The sequence below is a fragment of the Lonchura striata genome, chromosome 18 (genome assembly GCF_050655825.1).
Source record: "Lonchura striata isolate lonStrDom1 chromosome 18, ASM5065582v1, whole genome shotgun sequence".
Taxonomy (NCBI): domain Eukaryota; kingdom Metazoa; phylum Chordata; class Aves; order Passeriformes; family Estrildidae; genus Lonchura; species Lonchura striata.
The window spans coordinates 8,236,881-8,257,433 of record NC_140720.1 but is presented as its reverse complement, the minus strand read 5'-3'; the positions used below and the strand labels follow the sequence as shown (position 1 = coordinate 8,257,433).

The following is a 20,553-nucleotide window of genomic DNA, read 5'->3' as shown; positions in this document are numbered from 1 at the left end:
AACCGAAGCGTGCCACGAACTTCTGCTGATCAGAACACCGCGGTGCAGCAGGCACAGGAGTGAAGCGATATGAAAGAACTGAGTGAATGCTGCTATCCCGGCTGGAAGGAGTCTGGAAAACCTCCTGAAGGCCAGAATTTGGGAACAGACACTAAACCTTTATGCGGAGTATGAAACTGGAGCTTCCCCAAGCGCACCAGGGCTGATGGGCACCCCCCGGCCTGGCCCCGAGCCCGGTGCCCCGAGGGATGCTCCGTGGCGCTGCTAGCCCGAGCCTGTCCCGAAGTTGCGGGAGAAAGCTGCCATCATGTGTTTAGACTGCCTTTTGTGTGTCCTTTTCTAATTTCCTCTCCCTCCTTAGCCGCTGGGTAACGCTTCGGCGAACTGCGGGCAATGGGGCCGCAGGGCTGCGGGACCGCCGCGGGCAGCCCCTAGCCGAGGTGGGGACCCTGGCCGCGTTCCCCAGAGGGCCCCGGCCCGGCCCGGCCCTGCCCCGCCGCCCGGCCCGTACTCACCCGCCGCGCCGGGCGCTGCCGGCGGGGCCGCTCGCCCGCCGCGCCGCCGGGGCCGCCATCTCGGTCACTGGCAGGCGGGACGCCCCGGCGCCGGGGACCCGCGGGGGCGCTTCGAGGCCGCCGCAAGAAGCCGCCGTCTGGTTGGTGCGAGCCCGCGCGGCCGCCCGCACGCCGCACGCTGATTGGCTGGGTCGGGGTGGCGCGCGAAGCCAGGCGCCCTCCCTGGCGTCTGGTCGGGGCCAGCCGTGAGGGGAGGCTGAGGGGAAAGGGTGGCAGCGCTGAGGGGGCGGCGGGCGGAGCGGAGACCCAGGGCAAGGGTCACCCCAAGGCTGCTGGGGAGACGTCGTGGGAACGGTGGTGAGGGGCAGTGAAGTGGCTTTGGGGTGAAGGGAACGAGGGAGGGCATGGAGAGGGCCCGAGAGCTGTCCGTGGCCCGAGGTTCCATGCCCTCGTCAATGACAGGCCGTGGTGGGTGCCCCAGGGAAGGGGGTGAGAGGGAAGGTGAGTCCCTTTTAAGGGACTGTCCCGCTGCAGGAGGAGGTGGCACCTGCAAGAGGAGGGTGACACCTGCAGATCTCCCGCTGAAAAGCCACTTTTTCCGTAGAGAACCAGCAGACTGGCAGGCACGGGAGCCATGAGGTGAAGGCGGATGCAGCGTGCCAGGTGCACAGGAAACCATGGCAGGGACGAGCACACAAACCTACCCAGCCTGTAATCTTAACATGAAATCTAAGCCTCTGCAGAATCTGGAAAGGAAATCAGAGGTGAGGGACATAGATGCCTCAATGCTGTGCCTCTGCCTGCAAACATTTGAGTCTTGACTTCTGAATTTGTAGTAAATTGAAACGATGTATGTCCGTCAATTTCAATTCCTTTCCTATTCCTATAATTCATTGCAGAGCTTGTATTATCCCGAGTTGCGATGTGGCAGTTCCCATGTGCGTTATTTTGTTACAAAATTCGACTAGCTTGCTAAACTACAAATGCCAAAGCCTGGTGCAGTTGTTTGCAATTTTGTACAAAGAGCTTAAGCTCTGCATTGTTTTCAATGCAGATGCAGTTTAAGAATGTAGCATTTTGAGAACTTCTCCATACTCCTTTGAGACAGTTTACTTTGACAGTGTCTGGATGCACACAGTGCAGGATTCTACGGGTGTGATTTCAGCTCTTTAAAATACAATTTAAATTTCAGTGAGGAGAATCAAGGTCACAGAATTCCTGGATTTCTGAGCTTGTTACTCAGAAGAGTTCCTTAGAATCAGTTAACAAAAAGCCCCACACCCGCGTGATGCTGAAAGTGGTTTTGGTGACTCAGAAGGAAACAAAATGGTAGATGTGGAGAATTCATGGCATAGTTTAGAGATGGTACGAGGAAGGGAAAGGAGACAAATGTCCTACTTCAATTGCAATAACACAAAATCATGAGTTGTGCTTAGTCCTGCACAAGCATCTCATTAGTTCCTCTTTAGAGTGTTCTACCCAATAAAATCTACTTAATTAGTTGAAGGTTTTAAGTAAAAGGTCAGAGTAAGGATACATCTTGAACAGAAATCTGGAATATAGGTTATTTTACCTCTGACACGGATTCCCTGTGGATCTTAAACAAGCCCCTAATAAACCATGTTTTCACTCACAAGTACGCTGTGTAGAGTTTCTGTCAGTGAAATGTTCACTTACAGGGGCAGGCAGGCTGCACCTTTAACCTGTTGGTGCTTTTACTTCCTCCTTGGTAAAACTGATCTAACTGCTCAGCTCAGGGACCTCGTGCTTGCAGAGCGCTGAGAATAAATGAGAAAGATCAAAATGCATTGTTACAGGGGAGGCTGGAGGGACAGAAACACCCTTGAATTGGCCAGTGTTGCAACAGATTCAGAAATAGGGCAGATATCCAGAGAGCTCTTTACCCATGTATTTTAGGAGTGGGCAACAAAGGGAAACTCGAGGCAAATGCTGTGAAGCACTCAAGAGGCACTAAGCTGGTGTGATTTTTGGACCTGAGAACTTTGTTGTAAAGCCCTGGTCTACAGGACAGTGCTCAAGTCATCATCCTCTCTGTTTTTTAATATTGCGGAATTGTGAATGAATGGTAAACAAGGCCATATTCATTCTGGATGTTTATAGCAATGTATTCTTTTGATATGGAGAAAACCACAAATCAGTCAATTTTGCCTGCAAATTAAGATCACTTCCCATACTTTTTTCTAAATAGCTATCAAAACTATTCATTGAGTGTTTTTTTTCTCCACATTCTTATATTTCTTGGAGTTGTTAAACCATGTAAAAGATTCCTATATCATTTTGGTGGGAGCTTATAGAAATTAAATAATTCAAACCTATGTGGGCAGTCTGCAAAAGCTTCATTTCATACTCCCCATGTGTCAGCACAGGGATCTGCTGGCTCCTCCTGGGGTCACAATCAGACTCAGTTTGCTGTGAGCTTCTGCCTGCAACAGCTTGTGAAGTCCTGCACATCCACGGGAACTATTTGACCTCCCTGCGTGTGCCTTTCAGTCAGTCCTCTCCAGGGTGGCTGCTGCGGGTAGAGCAGACATGAAAATTTCACTAGGACCACTTTAAAGCAGGTATTGTATGCAAAAAAAGCCAAAAACAACCCAAACCTTTCTTTGTCTTTTTTTTTTTTTTTTTTTTTTTAAGGTAAGCTCTCTGGCAAAGTGTTGAAGTTGCATTTTAATTAGTATTTGACAAGTATAGTTTCTGAACAGTCGTACAAAAGAATTTAAATATAATTAAATTAGTGAGAATATTTTGTATGGTTTAGAACTGGCAGTGGCTGTTTGTCTGATTCCCCCACCCCTTTGCATATTTCAGGACAGATGCTAAGAAATGACTATAATTATAATATGTGTAGTAGAAAAAGGAATTGAAAGGGGAAGATTGATACAAAAGCTGTCTGAGTCCTAAAAATCAAAAGGAGTAGTTGAGATGACCACCACCTTTACCAAGGCTGAAGGGAAGATAGCATTTCATTTTAGCTGAATTACATTACTTCCCAGCTCCTGTGTATTGCTTAATAAATAAGGGAGTTGCATGTAATTCAGTGTCTAATTGTAAAAAATAAGTGAGATAAGATATTTCTCAAAAGAGAGAGATTCTACCTTTTTGTAATAAGCAGCATCTGCTTTGTTTTTCTCCAAACTGAGAAGTAATTGAACTGACAATTCCAAGCTGTCCTGAAAAGGACAGATGACTGGATTGGGAGTAGGAAGAAAGCAGAAGTCCTTTTGTACTAAAGAAAGGGGGATGGCATACTGTAGTTGGATCTGTTTCAGAGCTTAAGCAGTTCTGGGTGACCCCAGCCAACTGCTTTTATTGTTTAATTTCTTAATGCCAGTGACAGCTATTTCAGGTCCCAGGTAGAACAGCCTTTCCTACACAGTCAGCTTTGTAAATCTTGTCATTTCTTCTTTGTGACCATAGAAACACCGGTGGTATGGAAAGAAATCTGATTGAGTGGAAGACTCATGGGTGGTTTTGGTTTGGACTTTTTTTCTGGTAGTTTTGAGCTTAAGTTTTCTCATCTCCTGGTCTATAAAAGTCAGAACAGCCCCTGTTTGTCTCACATGGTGATTAAACTGCTTCACAAGTGCTCTTGAGATCTGTAATGAGTAAAATTGTGAAGCTGTTCTGGCAGATCAGCTGTTCTGTCTGGGTCACAAGCAGCAACACTTATTGATTGCACTCGGGCAGATTTACAGAGACAGTTGTGATAACAGTTCAGGGTGTGTGTGAGAAGTCAGGGCTGAGCATGAGGAGGCTTTCAGCTGGCTCAGAAGTTAAAAACTGCCAATTCTGTTCCTAACGCTGCTGAACACTGGCATTAGTTTATTGTATGGTTTTGGGCAAGCCCTCTCTGCTCTGTTTCCCTGTTTGCAGAATATGGATATCTATATATTTATATGTCTACACATCTATTATCTGTTATCATACATCTATTCCATCCCTTTGATATTGTTGCCTTTAGCACTAACCTAAAGCTGCAAATCAAAATGAGACCAACTCACCAATAGACAGCAAAGCAGTTACCCAAAATCATTAATTATCCTACTCTGAAGAACAGACACAGAAAACACATTTGGACAGGGTTTTTTCCTTAGCTTTGCTGTCTGATTCCCTAATTAGTCCTATCACATGATGTTCCAAATATGGGCATGTGGGGAAATCCTATAGACCAGAAACCTAAATCATGAATTAAGGTTTTAGAGAAACTCTTGTAATGCCAGTTAAGTCTTGTAGACTCTTCTCCTTGGTGTCCAGTTTAATATGAGCTGACCAAAAAAGTGAATTTGTTGCTAGTTCTGTCTGTATGTGGTACATGCAGTTTTGTTTCAGTCTGTGGTCTGACTTTAGAACCTCAGTGTTAGGTTTTTCTCAAGGTATTCAGTATCTTCCTAGAGTAGGTCATATTTGTTGCTCTTTGGTTGCATCAGGCATGTTTGAAGCAACTTTGTTCCAAGACAGACCCAAATATGTAGTAAATTGAATAGTTTTGGATTTTATGGCTAATGTCTCTGGTTTGATTATCACACTGAGGCAAACATGGGTTGATGTGGGAAGAAAAAGGCAAGAAGGTAATATTCATGCAATAAATCTCAACAGCCCCATTCCCAGCGTTCCCCATTCCCTCCATGCTGTGCCTACATTCCTGTCATTCCCCACTGTATCCCTGCACATCTCAGAGAGAGGTGTATATCCAGGCAGTCCCCCCACAGCTGTCAGAACAGTCTTCTGGCAGTAAATTTTCAACAGGGAAGAAAATTGATCGGGGCCTGTCTGCATCTATTCCACATTCCCTGTGGCAGAATGTCTGATTTGCCATGGGAGCAGGCTTTGTGTCCTGCTTCGTACATCAGGCTGCTTAGATACAACTTATACACAACACACAGAGTGAGTGTTCCCTATACAAACTGCAGCAATACAATGCAGAATCACAGCATGAAGTTTGAAGCATCTTAGGATGTGCTGAGCTAGTCAAGGGTTTGTTTTTTAAAAAAAAAAACTACAATTCTTTGAAAGCAGGAAATGCGTCAGAGGAAGAAAGGTGTATGTTATAAATGTATTTCATTACAATTATTGTGCCAGATGCCTTTAAAAAAAAACATTGCAACAAACACAAAGTTCCTTAAATTGTCAACAGTGTATTGTAGTTCATGATGATGACAGATCCTCATGTCTGAGGAGAACAGCCTTAGGAACATGGCATTAATAGGACTATTCCAAGCAGCAATTTTAAACCTTTAGTGGCTGCTTGACCCATTTTAACAAATATTCCTCTGATCTATTGATAGCAAAACCCATACATTTATTTCTCCAGACTGCTCTGAGAAGTTTAAAAAGGTATGCAAAAGAAAGGTCAGACACAAGAATTTTTCTTACCTTCTTAAAATACTCAGTGCTAATCTTGGATTAGATTTTATTATCATCAACTGTCATAGAAAATTCAAGCTATTCCTAGACTGAAAAAAAAAAAAAAAAGAACCTTGGCAAAACAATGTCTCTATTGCCTATTTCACCCTTGCTCACAGCTATGTCAAGATTTTTGGCTTTTGCTTTAGCAAAGCTGCACAGTATTGCACAATAAGTTGTGTGTTTCTATAAAGTATTAACTTGTTTGTAAGCTGGGGGAACATTCTACATGGATTGGTTTGCAAGCAAGTACATCTCAGCAATTCCTCAGTCAGGAATACCTTTCTGTAACACTCTAATCTCTGCTATTTCTGAAATTTGTTGCTTGTTTGATTTTCTAGGACTGCCCTTTTACAGTCAGGCAGCTGCAGCCCCATAAAGTAGCTGTCATTCAACTGGCAGCTGTTGGCCATAGCTGGCTTTTCAAGTCCAGCTAAAAGTAGCTCCTATAGCTTCTTTGAGATGTTATTTAACTTAGAGAAACTTACTATGAACTTCTAAATCCCCATGTTGAGGGCATACATGAAACATGAGATTCTGTAGGACTGTTCTATGAACAAGTACTGGGGACTTGAGCAATCTTGGAATCCAGCTCCAATTTCATCAATCTTGGTGTCACTTCTGAATGAATCATTTCTGCATCCTCAGAAAGAATGTCTGAAACATTTGTAACATCTCAACTCCTAATGCTCCTTTTCTCCACCCTTTCCAATGTTTTGCATGAAGTATGGGAGGAACTCACATCTTCCCCCAAAACCCAAATCTGGGAATAACTTAAAACCCCTTAAAGACAATGTTGTGAGGATGAGAAAATGAACTTGCCAAGGATTTAAAGCACAAATTTAATCCAATCTTTATCAAGCTTCTTAAGCATTTATAATGAGAATGTAAGCAGGCAATGTTTGCAGAACATGTTTTATAAGCTGGATTGTCTGAGGTTGTGGTAAATATTCTGATGGTACTGTGGTCTTGGTATGGATGTAACCATAACCCTCCTGGCAGACTCCAGCTGAGGAGAGCAACCAGTGCCATGGTTTGTTTTTTAAAAAATATTTCATTGGAGGCTAAAAATGTGCATCTCTGTCATACAACAAAATATCAGTTATCTGTGTCTAAATTGTTGACTTTGGTTCACAACAATCCTAAATTTACATGAGCCCAGCCATGAGTTCTGCAGTTGATATCTGGACACTGTGGTTGTGCTGTGCTTCGACTGCCCACTTCCAGTTTTTCTGGAGGTGGGGGAGAGGGGAGAGACAACAGTAACTCTATAGTAACAGTCCTAGAGAGGCTTCTCTTGTTCAGAAACCACCTTTCCTTCCTAGAGCCATAGGAAAGCTTTTTTTATTTATGCCTTTATCAAAGGATTGAGGCCTGATGTTTACCTGAGCAACTGCTTTACTGTATAATTAAGAGTATTTTCAAGCTAAAAGAATGTCAGGAGGGTCCATCCATGCAAACCCTGACATTAGCTGCCTGTGCAATCTGAATTTTTGTCTCTGTGGATGCTGTAATTGCCATGCGTGATTAAACTATTTGTTCCTGCAGCATGGGTGCCTTAATCACTGCTCAGGAGAGATGGCAGTTGTCAAGGAACGGCTCACCAGGTGTGTTCTCTGCTCTGAGCTTAGTGAGCAGCTCTGCACGCCTCGGTGTCTGCTCAAACACTGCCTGGACAAGCTGGGGTGCATCTCTGGTAGTTAGAGAATTTCTAGATCAATTCCTCCTTGCTGGCTCCATGGTGTAGCACATGGCCCTGTCTTACAGAGAAGTGGAGACACTGACAAATTAAGCAAGTATTGTGCACAAAGCCAGCGTGATTTCTCCTCCAGAAACTCAGGGCCTCCTCCCCAAGGTGTTAACAGAGCCTCGATAGCAGAATCACAGACTCAATTTGGTTGGAAAAGACCACGGAGACCAGCGAGGCCAACCTGTGATCCAACACCTCGAGACCATGGCACTGAGTGCCAGGTTCAGTCTTTCCTTAAACACCTGCAGGGACGGTGCCTCCACCACCTGCTGGGCAGCCCGTTGCAGCGGTTCATAACCGTTTCGGTGGAAAAATTCTTCCTGATATACAACCAGAACCTCCCCTGGCGCAGCTTTCACGCTGCGCTTTTGTCCTATGGCTAGCTGGCTGGAAAAGCCCGAGCCCCGCCTGGCTACGCCCTCCTTTCAGGTACCCGTGGCGGCCGGTGCGCGCCGCGCCGCTCGGCCGCCGCCTGTCCCCGCCCGCTCCGCGCTCGGACGCCCGCGGCCGGGGCAGGGCAGGTCGGGCCGGCGCTGCGCACGCGCGAGGCGTGCCCGCGCTGCCGGCGGGGCGGGGAGCGCGCAGGCTCCCGCGGAGGGCGCTGACAGCGCGGCTCTCGCGAGAGCTGCGGCGGGACCGGCGGCGCGGCGGGCGGGGGGCCGGGCCGGGGCCGGAGCGGCGGCTGAGGCGGCGCTGGAGCGGCGGCCGGGCCGGGCCGCGCGGGGCCGGGCAGGCGGCGGGAGCGCCCAGCGCTGCGCGGTGAGTCCGGGCCTGTGCAGGGCCGCCGCCCGCCGGGGGCCGTGCCGGGGCGGGGAGCGGGGAGGGCGCACGCTGAGCCCCCGGTGCCGCGGCCTGGGCCCCGCGGTGCTCCGCTCTCCTCGCTGCGCTCCGCCTCGGCGCCGGCCCCGTGTCCCGCCGGGCCTGGCCGGGTCGCGGGGGGTGGAGAGGATGCGGGCTCTGCCGGTGGGGGGGTGGTGGAAATGAGCTTTGGGCTCCAGAGGCGTCATCTGCTCGGCGAGATTCCCGGCTCGCGTACGGGCAGCACCGGGCGGGGGTCGCTTTTCTCTCTGCTCTAGGGCTGCGGCGTGTGGCTGGTCGTGGTTCTTGGGGCTTACCTTTTGTATTCCCCAAAACGAGTTCTGTAACTTAAGGCCGCTTCCAAAGGTTAAAATGCTGCAAGTACCCTGTAGGCAGGATAACATCCCTGCTACACTGTCTCCAAACACGTTTGGGGTCATGCTTCAAACGTGCGTTTCTGTGACGGAGAAGGACATTTTTCTCTTGGCCTCTTCCTTCTCTTCTGAACCTCCTTCTTCAGAACCAGTGCTGGTTTTGTGGGACAAGGTTTGACTTGCCAATATAGTTTCAAATAATCTGTAGAAGACAAGGATGCAGCCTTGTTAACTCCCACAACATCTGACTCAGACACCTCTTTTATAACCTACAGTGAAAACTATTCTGTAGCACAGTTAGTAACTGCAAGAGCAATTCACAGATACAGTGCTTAGGGAAGTTAATTCTTTGTTTCAAAAATTATTAAATGCCTGGGGTCAAGGGACAAAATCTGAAGGACCACAGATGGTTAATCAATCTTCAAACACAGTGTTGTTTGTAATCCATTTCTGTGCCAACTTTGGAAATTTAGAATTTGTGCCACAAAAAGACCTTTCAGTTGTTATCATCTCTTAGGTTGATTGTCATGCCATATTTGGGTGTTTCATCATACCAGCTAAGTTTGTAACTTTTAAAGCAGTTTTACAATGTTTAAAATAAGAAAAAAAAAAAAAAAGAACTGCCAGTAAATAAATTCTGGCAGAGGTGAAGTTTTCTGTGCTTTGTACTGTAGCTTAGTTTTGTAAGTAATATCTTGAGTTGTCTGGTGCTGAAGGAAGTTGAATCGCATTAAGCTGGTAGATCAGGGGGATAATTGTGATCCTGAATGTTCTGGGGTTTATATGTTAATAATCTAATTTATATTTTACTTTGTTCCTTTATTATGTTATACTTCCTTATTTGGTTAATTTGAATTAGTGTTCTGCCCTTACAATTTTAACTTTCTATTCTTTTGTCTAGAGCCTGACACTTGCATTTCTGCATGTCTTCCCCATGATGTATGCACACATTTTTCTTTCCAACACCCTCAATAATGTTTTGTCCTAAAACAGTTGATGAAGTTGAGGATCTGATTCTTTCCAAAATCTCCTAGTGAATCTATCTTGCCTCTCTTTGGCTTTTCTAAACTGTCTGTTGTTCTATTCCTGCCTGTATCACTTTCCAGAAGAGCAGTAAAACAGTGGAAAGAGAACAATGAGAAAGCTCTCTTTTGTTTAAAAACCATGCTGTTTCTAAGAGTAATGAAAAAAGCTCACCTTTGCCTGTGTGCTTTTTGAAATATCTGTTGAAGTGAGAATTGTTTCCTGTTGGCCACTACAGGGAGGTTTGTATTTATAATTACTTTTATTCCATCCTGAGCTGCAGCACTACTACTAATGAGCATTTACTGTTGGCTGCATCTGCTGCCTTTTCTTCCTCTTACCCCTCCCAGTATTTTTAAGAGCAAAGGAAGTCTTAACCCAAGTCACAGTAAGGTGAGAAACACTGATATTTTGAGAAGTCTTAGTCATTTCTCTAGCAAGATCATCTGAAAATTTTTGTAACATGTAATCATTGTATTCATATATTGGCTGTTATTCATTCATACCAGTCTTACTCCACTTGCAGTCTGTGGACTGGGTTCACTGCAGTAACGTGTCCTGTTGCACTGCTCTCTGCCTGAACCAGATACAGCTGTGCTTTTTTCCCCACTCACGCAGTTGGCTTGCTCATGTTTTAATAACAGCATGGCTGAATGTGTGTAAGAACTTATTTAATAATATTGTAAGCAGCAAATGCTTCCTTAAGAGAATTTAAGGGAATTATGCCTTGGCTTTACCTTTCCTAATATTTGCTGTGTGAATATCTTGGTTTAATATTTTCAAAGCTTTTCCCTCTTTCAGATACAACTTTAATGCCTAAACTTCAGCTACACTTTTGTCTAAAGTCAGGAAAGTTAAAGTTTTGCTGCACACTGCAGCTGCTGTTAACATTGTTACCTGGAAACATCACTCCTTTGTATGCTGACAATATATCTGATGGTGGTAGTAGTACTAATGCATGTTTAAAGAGTATTGCATGATGAATCTCTTTCATCTTGAATTGTGCTGGAAAATTTCCCGACATTGTGTTGTTACTAAGCTCAGGGAAATGCCAGTATAGTTCTTGGAAATGCTGCATCAGTTTCTCTAAGAAAGTTGTGTATTAACACCTTCAGTTAAAAAAACTTAACTATTAGCTGGTAGTGCAGTGCTGGGTAGCAATACTTGTGTGCCCCTAAAAAAGGAATATTTATAAGTTGAAGCAGTTTGTTTTTTTCAATGTGTCTCAAGCCTTTAGGGTATACTTTACGTTGTGCAACTTGATGTTACATTCTTAGGTTTGGAACTTGGGGTTTTCAAGTTATGCTCCCTTGGCTGAAGGTGTTTGTTTCCACATGTGGCATGGTGGTGTTAGAAACGCTCAAAGGTTGCTGCCAGTAATATTTAAGAAGGACTAGAAATAGATTATGTTTATCAAGAAAAATACAGGACAGGTAGACAACAAGCGTTGAGTAGTTTGCATTTTCCATTGCTTCATACATTGTCATTCATGTTGCCCATAATGGTGCTATAATAGCAGAAAATTATCAGTTCCATCAGTTGACAAACCCCAAGAGGCCAGGTTGGAAAGATGAGGAGATGGTGAACACAACACAGTAGAAGCAGCAAAGAGAAGACACTATTGGTGAAGGGAAGTAATAATTGCTGTTTGGATGAGTGTGCTGGTATGATGTGGAAGACTCACATTAGAAAGAAGGTTTTTCATCAGCCTTGAGACTAAAATTAAGTCTTTCATAATTACCAAAATGTAGTTAAGATGATCCACTTCATGGATTTCATTATGTGTGTTGGTCAAAGCTTGGATCCAGTACATTGATTTCCATCAGTTATGGTAGCACAGGGAGATAGTTCTGTTGGGATCTTTGTGGCAAGTGACTCTGTTTTCACCCTTGCTGACCTGTCAGTAGTGCTGTGTAGGAAGACGAGAGAAATCCTAAAGCTCTGTCCATGTGGGGACCCCTACTAAGCCAGTCTTTTTTTGATCAAGGTGAATCCTGTAAATACCTCCTTTGATTCTGCCAGCTTCCTGTGATAGAATCTCAACGCCAGTGTTTGCCTCGAGCTTCGTTATTCTCTACAGGGAACTGAAGGTTGGGCAAACATGGGGCTTATGGAATATAAGCATGTTAATTGCTGAACTGCATTTATATAAGGCAGGTTTTTCTCTGAAATGAGAAATTACTGTTGCCATCTGCTGCCTTTGCATGCAGCAGGGCTCTTTCTGGGCCACAACCAGAGCCTGAATTAGCAGGTGCGTGGGTTCACCAGTGTTTGTCAGATCTCTTCGGTCTTGAGTTGTCACTGACAAGTGCCAGCTCTCTGTTAGCTCTTCAAGGAGGTATTCATGGTGGGTTTTAACTTACAGACTGTCGTATTTGTGTTTTGGTGTATTTTTCTGATTAGTTAGCTTCTGTGCTATCAAGTGTAGTTGGAGTTAATAAAAATCGTTCCCATTCAAACCTGAGAGCAGAATTTAAGCCTTTTCAGGTGGTTTCGGTGTGTATCTATGACTTGCTCGGTTTGATTTAATGTCTTCTCTGAGCCCGTAAGAGACACGAACTCACTGATTGTCACACTGAATTACAAAGATTTTTTAACGCGTTCTGCTACTCAAAGCACTGGAATTTTAGGATGGTTGCTTTCGCTTAGAGTCAGCCCAAACTTTTGTTTCTGTGTGAGATTATTTGAAGACACTTTCTGATAGGCATTTCCATTCCAAAAACCCAGTAGCACTCTCTGCTTTGTCTAGCTTGTATTTAAATCGCCGGGAGCTGTATGAATGGCGGGACACGACCCATCGGTGCGGGCATCTCCAGACGGGTCTTTCCCAGGGCAGCCGGTGGGGAGCGGAGCGCATCCCCTCGCCTACCACCGGCTGTGCCGGCCCCGTGGTGCCGAGGGCTCTCCTCCCGGGCCCCCGGGGGGCCGGCTGGCCACGTCCTCCCGCCGTTACATCGCTGTAATTACCGCTGCGAGGAGAGGGAGAGATCCCCGGGAGAGGCGGGAGAGATCCCCGGGAGAGGCGGGAGCGGGGAGGGCTCCGCCGCGGGACGCTGCGAGCCCCGGGGCTCGGAGCGGCAGCGGCTCCCGGCGGGCCGGTGGCGGTGCCGCTCCCGCCCCCGGGAGCGCCGGGGCGGTCATTGGCCGCGGGACGCGTCACTCGGGCGAGCCGGGCCCGGGCGAGCGGCGGCGGGAGGAGGCGGCGGGAGGAAGCGGCGGCCGCGCCGCGCCGGGCGGAGGGAGCGGCGCTGGGCGCGGCCCCGGCCATCGATCCGTGCCACTTCCCCTAATGGCCCGTCTCTTCCTCCTCCTCCCCCTCCCCTAGGGCGGATCGTCCCCCGGCCTCCCTGTATGTGAGAGACGGGGCCGGCGCCTCGCACGGAGCCGGGAGCCGCCGCCGCGGGAGGAGCGGAGGCTTCGGGGAGCGCTTCCTGCCCACCGCCCGCACTGCCGGGCGCGGCAGCCCCAGCATGGAAGCCATCGCCAAGTACGACTTCAAAGCCACCGCGGATGACGAGCTGAGCTTCAAACGGGGGGATATCCTTAAGGTAAGTGCTGGGCTCGGGCTCGGGAGTTCCCTATTTAGCGCTGGGCTGTTCAGTTTCTCTCTGAGTCTCTTCCTGTCCATCTGACCTGACCCTCTTTTAGGTCCCCAGGGAATGCTGTCTCCTTTCAACACGGAGCCTCAGGATCTTCTAAATCCCAGTCACCTCTTAGAACAGGAGAGGCTGTTTTGTTTCAGTATTAAGCATGCATCCTAATGTCTCTCAATTATCTCTTCTGAGATTGGAATATTTGAACATTTAGTCATAGACACGGCAGCAAAGAAGCAGAAGTACAAGATAAAGGGGAATTCAGTGTAGAGATTATGAGAGGAAGCCCCATGAAGTAATCAAGATCAATTTGGTATTGCTTTTCTTTGCCTCCTGCCAAGGATTCTAATATCAAAGAACAGTGATTGGATTATTTCTCAGTACATAATCTTTTAGCATCAGGCTGTCAAATATTGAAGCTGAGTTTTATCTTCAGTTGTGATGAACTGAAGTGATAAGCTTGTGGCTGAATATATAATGGATCTGTGCAGATGTAAGTGAATGTTGGAGTGCGTTAAAGGAATTTTAGTCTATAGTTCTTTCAGTATATCAAAGGCTTTTTAGACTTCATCTTGCCTATATTACAGGAATTTGAAAAAACGGTTGAGTTTCTACAACTGTAATAAAACTGGATACATAGAACAAGCCTAAAATTTTATTTTGTGGGGGTGTAAAATACAAAAATCCTCAGTGATTTGGCCTCGGTGAAGTGTAGCTCAAAGCTTTGTTACTGTCAAGTAATAAGAGCCATATTGCAGAATGCTTTAATGGAATTCATTCACAGTCACTATTTCTCCATAAGGGTGGCCTTTACCTTCCTAATGTGGTATATTTGGTGCTAAGGTATCTTTAAGCTGCTTTTTTTCTAAAATGCTTGGAGTAGAAGCAGTTTTGAGAGGTGCTTTTCCTACAGATGTAAGGCTGTAACTGTGTGTATGCTGACAAATCAAGTCCTGCAGACCTCAGTGGGATTACTCATCTGCTCAACATTTTTCACCAGGAAAGAGCTTGATTTTAACTACTGCTTTAAAATAAGCTAGAAAAAAGAACCTTTATGTGTAAACCTACTATGTATCTTTTATAGCTGATATTTCAACTGTGGCATTGTTAAAAGTGTGAGGCAATAAACAGATAAAGGTTGCTAAAGCATATCATGCTTTGAGATTTTAACTTATAAAATGGTTACATCTGTGTATGTCCTACATGACCCTGCCCCATAATTGGCCTAAAAACTCCTGTTAGACCTGTACACCTCAGTGCCACTGTGTATGTAAATTACCAGGATATTTCCTAGTGCTATTTTTAAATGTGTGAGACTGTTAGAATTTTGGAAACCTTTTGTGATAACCTTGTTTTTGTTTTAAACCTGAGCTGTGTTCTTCTCTTTTGGGTTACTACTAGCTGCCCTCAACTTTTACAGTGTATTTGAAGTATAGCATAGCTGAAGTCAGCTTTTAGAAAATGCTGAACAGGAAGGATAAATGAAGTTTAATGAAATATAGTTTATTGTAAAGTGTATTCTCAGCTATTTTCATTTAGTTTGGGGTAGAAATTTGTTTAAGTAGATTAAAAAAGATAATAAAAATTTCACTTGTTTAAAAATATGTTCTCTAAGAACTAAAGGAAAAATACATTTTTTTTAGCATTTTTGAAGTTTAGTTTGTGTTAAAAGTCTTGCATCTATGAAGAGTGGCTGGTAGTAAGATGTTCTTGAGTCCTGGCTACTTGATGTCATCCCATAGATACAAATTTTGGCACAAAAATAAAAGTATATGTATGCTGTTATATATTTATATGTATACATTAATAATTATATTTTTCCTAGAATACACAGGATTCTCCTACTTTACCCAAAACCTAGGCTGAACACTTCCTCAAAGCATTTATGCACAATTCAGTTATTCAATCTGCATTTACTTACTTTTCAGCTCATATTCATATGAAAATGCTCACAAATTTTACATGTTTACCTTATTGATGCATAAACTGAACCACAGAAGTGGTAAATCGCTCAAGATTATCACTGAAGTCAGTGGAAGCATCGGGGCTTTCAGGAATCCTTCAGCACATAGTTGAGCTGAGTTCTGTGCAGTGTGCTGAGATTCACTGTGTAAAGCTGGCGAATTTCAGACAAATAAAACCAAACACTGTTCCAGTTTACCCATACTGACAAACTTTGTTGCTTTGAAAAATCTGTTTCACTTCAAATATGTTTGAAGTTGTGGAAATTAATTTCCACCCAAAATGCCAGATCTGTTTGTTAGAGCTCTGCTCATGACTAAGAAATCTTAGGGGTATCCCAGTCATGTGCCCCATGTGATGTCTCTCATTAACCAGGTCAATCCTCCTGTCCTCAAAAGAGTTGGGAAGAGGAATAGACTTGTAACATGTTGAATGCACTGCATCCTTCAGTGTCCCTTGCTGAGGGCCATGTGTTACTTCATGTATGATGAAGCCTTTTAACAGTGAGACACCTGTGGTGATGTGCTCCAGAGAACAGGGCTGCCTGTTAGAGGATGGCAGAGCATTGATTTGTAGAAAAATGTGCCACACAACACAAGAACAAAATCTCTTAATAGCTTAATTCCCATTCCTTGGAAGTCCATGCTTCTCCCTGTGTGGAGAGAAGGCAGAGATGCCCAGTCTGGCTGCTCTGACCTCAGCAGATAACTTGCCTGTGATGTCATGTGCCATTACTGCTGCCTACCCACAGATTTAGGACCTGATTGAATAGCACTTGAACTGGAGCCATTAAGCTGGTTGTTAGTAATCTTGTGGCTGGTTTCCAAAAGTGAGTGAAGATAGTTGACCTTTGGCTTGCAATTGTAAAACAGCTGAGTGAAGAGGAAAAGTGCTTGGCCTCTTTTTTCTTTTTTTTTTTTTGCTTGTGGGCATTAGGTGGTAAAAGCTGCTCCTATGGTTTCTGTAACCCTGGCAGGACAGTGGGTTCCCTACCCTTCTGTCTAGTAGCAGTGTGTGGTACTGCCTCTCAGGAGATGCTCACTGACAGCTTTCTCTAAACTTCACATACTCTAAATACTACTTGCTGAACCTTTTCCAAAGAAAGGCAAGATTGCTGCTTCCTTCTGACAGTATTGCAGCTCTCTAGCTTCATGCTTTTCCTGTTGCTTCATAGGAACTTGTTGGTGACTGGGGTCCTTCTGGGAGGGGTGAAGGTGGCCTGTCTTGTTACTTAAAAAAGTAAAATAAGGAAGCTGAAGGATTCCTCCCTGAGGGATTCCTACTTGAAATCTTGATTTACTGTTTTTTCACTTTGAACAGTTTACAGTTGTCCTGAAGCCTTTACAGTCTTCACCCTTATTTATTTTCTTTTTCTTGTATATATTGAAGTTGGGATGAGTTGAATTTAGTCTCAGTATTTGTTATTCCGGTTTTATGTCCCCCAAAACTATTGGCCTTCATGCTAAGTGCCAAATACCCAGACCTAAAGTGTATTAATATGTGCTTATGGTTTGGCAGGAACCAGGGGGAGAAAAGAGAAGAAAAATCACCATTTTTTGTAATCTCGTTGTAATTTCTCTACTCCTCCTAAATCTAATCAGAAGTGTGAAGTTATTGCCACGGTGCTCTGAGAACTTTTTGTGTGGTTGACGCAGGAGCACTAAACATATTAATATCTTGTATGTTAAAGTTGTTTTGTTTTTAAATTATAAACTACTGCTCTGTTTCCTCTTTCTCCTTCTGTCATAGGGTTGGGGCTAGCTGGAAAGTGTTTTTCTGAAGAAGGGAATCTACTGTTTCCAGTAGATATCATAATTAATTCAGGGGTGCTTAGAGATTGTTTTTATGGCTCAAATTATCCAGGTGGTGTTTCAAGTAGAAGGTTATAATCTTGAATTTTGAGGTTTTTGCTTTTATGTGACATACAGACCAGCTTCCTTATGTGCTAAAAGATTTCCTTGACAGGATTTTGATCACTTCACAGTTTGGTTCGGCAAAGTCAAGATTACTTTTCCCGTTCTGATCATGGTTCTTGACAGTCACCACAGGTTCTGTCCACATGAGTGTTTGTCACCACACTTGTTTTCTTTGTCAGCCCTTAAGAGAATTGAGTGTTTGCTAACAGTTGATGCTGAGGTGGCATTTTCAGTTCCTGCATGAAAACCATTTTTCTGTAGCAGGATAGAGTGGAACAGTTTCAAATAGAGGCAGGAAGATGATAAATGAGGGGAGCACTGTCTCCCTACTGCTCTTTCCCCTCCTCTGTGACTTCACCTGCATTGGCTGTTGTGTTGTGGGGTCTGTCCTAGAGAACAGAAATTCAAGGCTTGATGAAAAGATGTGCCATTATTTTTCCTGGTTTGAGTGAAGCTATCTTCACACTGATCTTTCCTCTCCCTTCTTTACACACTCCTCCATATTTTCCTATTTGTTGTAATGGGATGGACTCCATGTGGTCTTGATTATTTTAATGTGTGAGAAACAATTTTCTGAATTAATGATTCAGCCAAATTGCAAGCACTATGTGCTTTGTAGTGAAATAGGTCAAATATTAGAATTGGTTGCCCAGAAAAGTTGTGGAATCCCCATCCTTGGAGCTACCCAGGCAAGTCCCTGAGCACTCTAATCTAATTAGACTGCTTTGAGCAGGAGGGTGAATTGGGTGTCTTCCAGAGGCCCTTCCAAGCTCCTTTATTCTGTGACTTAGCTGTGAGTGGCAGCTCTGCTGTGTGTGGTGGTTGATTTGTAGAGGTGCTTAGGTCATGTTCTCTGGCTGGTGGCCTTGAATTAAGATGATAATTGCCATCAATATGTGATCTATATTGCAGTCTAAGATGGCAAAACTGTCAGAACACTACAGAGACATAAAACCAAGTGCAATTACCTGAAATGTAGTTGATTTGGCAGCCTGGCTGTTGGTGGTCTGTGTCACAAAGAGATGCTGCTATAAGGGGCTGCATCCTTCAGATCTGCTGAAGTGTTCAAGACCTGGTTTGAGTGCAGACTTCTCCAATACTGTTCCTCTTATGTATGAAAGTAATATGACAGTGGGTTATGTTCCATTAACCAACTTCTGTAGCCATCAGGATGAAGTGTGTGGGAAAGAAATAGCTGATCTTAACAAAGTGTGTGTTCTGTATTTGTAGAAGAGCTTGGACCTGCTTAGACAAAGTTTGTGTTGCTGAAGGTATTTTTGTGCAGGAGACATAATTATGGAGTATTCCAGTCTGAAGGTGTAAAGTGGTCTTTGCACGCAAGGAATAAACACACTCCACCTTGAATATGGGATCTTTATTTTTACTTAGAAGGTTTTTATGATGATTATTTAAACTTGTCCCTGAAAGCAGAGAAAGATGAGCTCTGTGAGCTACCTGAAGGTTGTAGGAGTTCTGAATGTTGAACAAACACTGACTATAGCTAGTGGTCAGCTCAGCTGATTTTGTGACACTGCCTTAGCACATGTTGCATTCTGTGGTAACCAGGGAGAAGGTGCTAATTTGAAGCTCAGCTGCCTTTGCCAGTTTAATGGAGGAGCTGTTACAGCCCCTCTGGAAGGTCCAGCTTGTGATATGCCAGGCATGACAGACAAGTGTTAGCACAGGCATAGCAGCAAATCACATTTTGGCTTGATAAATTATTTATCTGCTTTGTTCAACCTGCTTGTCAAACTTCAACAAATTTGATGTGCTTTTGTTTTTATTTACTGCCAATACAAAAATGCTGCCTCTCCTCTTCAATCAGGTGACATTTCTGTTGTGTTAATTATTGTGATGAGGTATTGAGAATTTCAGATCAATATCATTGTTATTCTTGGACCTCCTGGGTGTTAATGAACTAACTTTTATTTAATTTACTGTTTCAAATTAAAATGGCAAAAACTTGATTGCAGCTTGAGGGAAGAAAAGGATTATGATTTTTAGTGGCATGTATTAAGGATTGGGAGTGTATTCTTAGATTTCCAGTTTGTGTGTAGAGCCCTGCTAATTAATTGTTTGTAGTGATATTCAGACTTCTCTGATTTCTCTCTACAATTAATAAGATTCAACTAAGCAAGGGAAGATAAGAAATCCAGTTTTTCTGTGTAGAGCTCAGCTTAACAAGGAGTGAACTGTATGACCCCTTGATAAAATCCCTTGTGCTTTAAAATTGCCAGGGGCTACATACTATAAATCAAATATTAAAGCCTGAACTTAATGGGGAAAAAAGGTACTGGGCTAAACTAATCCTATTCTATGAAAACGTAAAAAAATTAGGCATTAGTGCCCTAACAATACTGGACCAAATCTTATAATCTCAAATTGAGCAAAAAGGGGCTTTAATTTACCAAACTTGATTAATTTTACAGTACAAAACTAAACTAGAAGAACTACTAAAGATAATTTTTGGACATTTTCACAACTGGTGTGAGACAGAAGTGTTGTATTATAAGCTATTGTACTGAAGATGGCAGATTTCCATACTTGCTCTTTATTCCTAAATTACAACCTTTGCTAAATTTTTAATAATTCTATTTATATGCATGTTAAAAGGTTTGAAGAATCAAAGCTAATTTTAGAACCATAACAACAAACAACTTTATAAATCCAGCCAACACACCTACACACATCCCCCAGCTCCACCAGAAAAGCACATTTAAAGCCATTCACATCAGCAAAGGATTCTATAGCAGACAGGACCTAGTGAAGATGAGTTCTGAGTTTTTCCTGTGTTGCTCTGTGGCATCACCTTTCTTCTGGTCTGAATTGCAGAATGTCCTTTCCAGGTGTGAGAGCAGAGGTTTGTTGCAGCAATGAGACCTGAGGTGTCTGTTGGGTCCATGGGTTTGTCTGCATCGTGTGGTCAAGAGAAGAGACTGGATCTTCTTTAGCTACAGCCAAGTTGACCTCGAGGTGGCTGGGCTAATTGATAGCTCCACTGTGGGATTCGATGTGAATTACAAAACTCACACAGGAGTCTGGATGAATACTGTTAGTTAATGTCTGAGCAGCTACTCTTAATTAACCCAGTGTAGCAGAGGATAAGCCTTATTTCCCTTCTTCCCCCTGCCCTTACTTTTCTCAGTGCTAGTGTGATGGGTCCTAGCCACGGAGATGAAGCTGTGACTTGGGAATAGA

The 20,553-nt window shown here is 44.1% G+C and overlaps 2 protein-coding genes across 3 annotated transcripts in view; one reads left to right on the top strand and one right to left on the bottom strand.

Moving 5' to 3' along the window:
* Positions 1–647, bottom strand: part of TMEM94 (transmembrane protein 94) — a 50,058-nt gene extending 49,411 nt beyond the window's left edge. For both annotated transcript variants that reach the window (XM_085556866.1, XM_085556869.1), the window contains exon 1: positions 516–647. The gene's annotated coding sequence lies outside the window, so the exon portion shown is untranslated. The remainder of the gene's footprint in view (positions 1–515) is intronic.
* A 7,660-nt stretch (positions 648–8,307) lies between these two features.
* The window catches only part of GRB2 (growth factor receptor bound protein 2), a 50,636-nt gene continuing 38,390 nt past the window's right edge, over positions 8,308–20,553 (top strand). The window contains exons 1-2 of the mRNA XM_021554434.3: positions 8,308–8,448; positions 13,210–13,432. Of these exons, the coding sequence (XP_021410109.1) occupies positions 13,355–13,432 (78 nt within the window). The 5' untranslated portion in view covers positions 8,308–8,448; positions 13,210–13,354. The remainder of the gene's footprint in view (positions 8,449–13,209; positions 13,433–20,553) is intronic.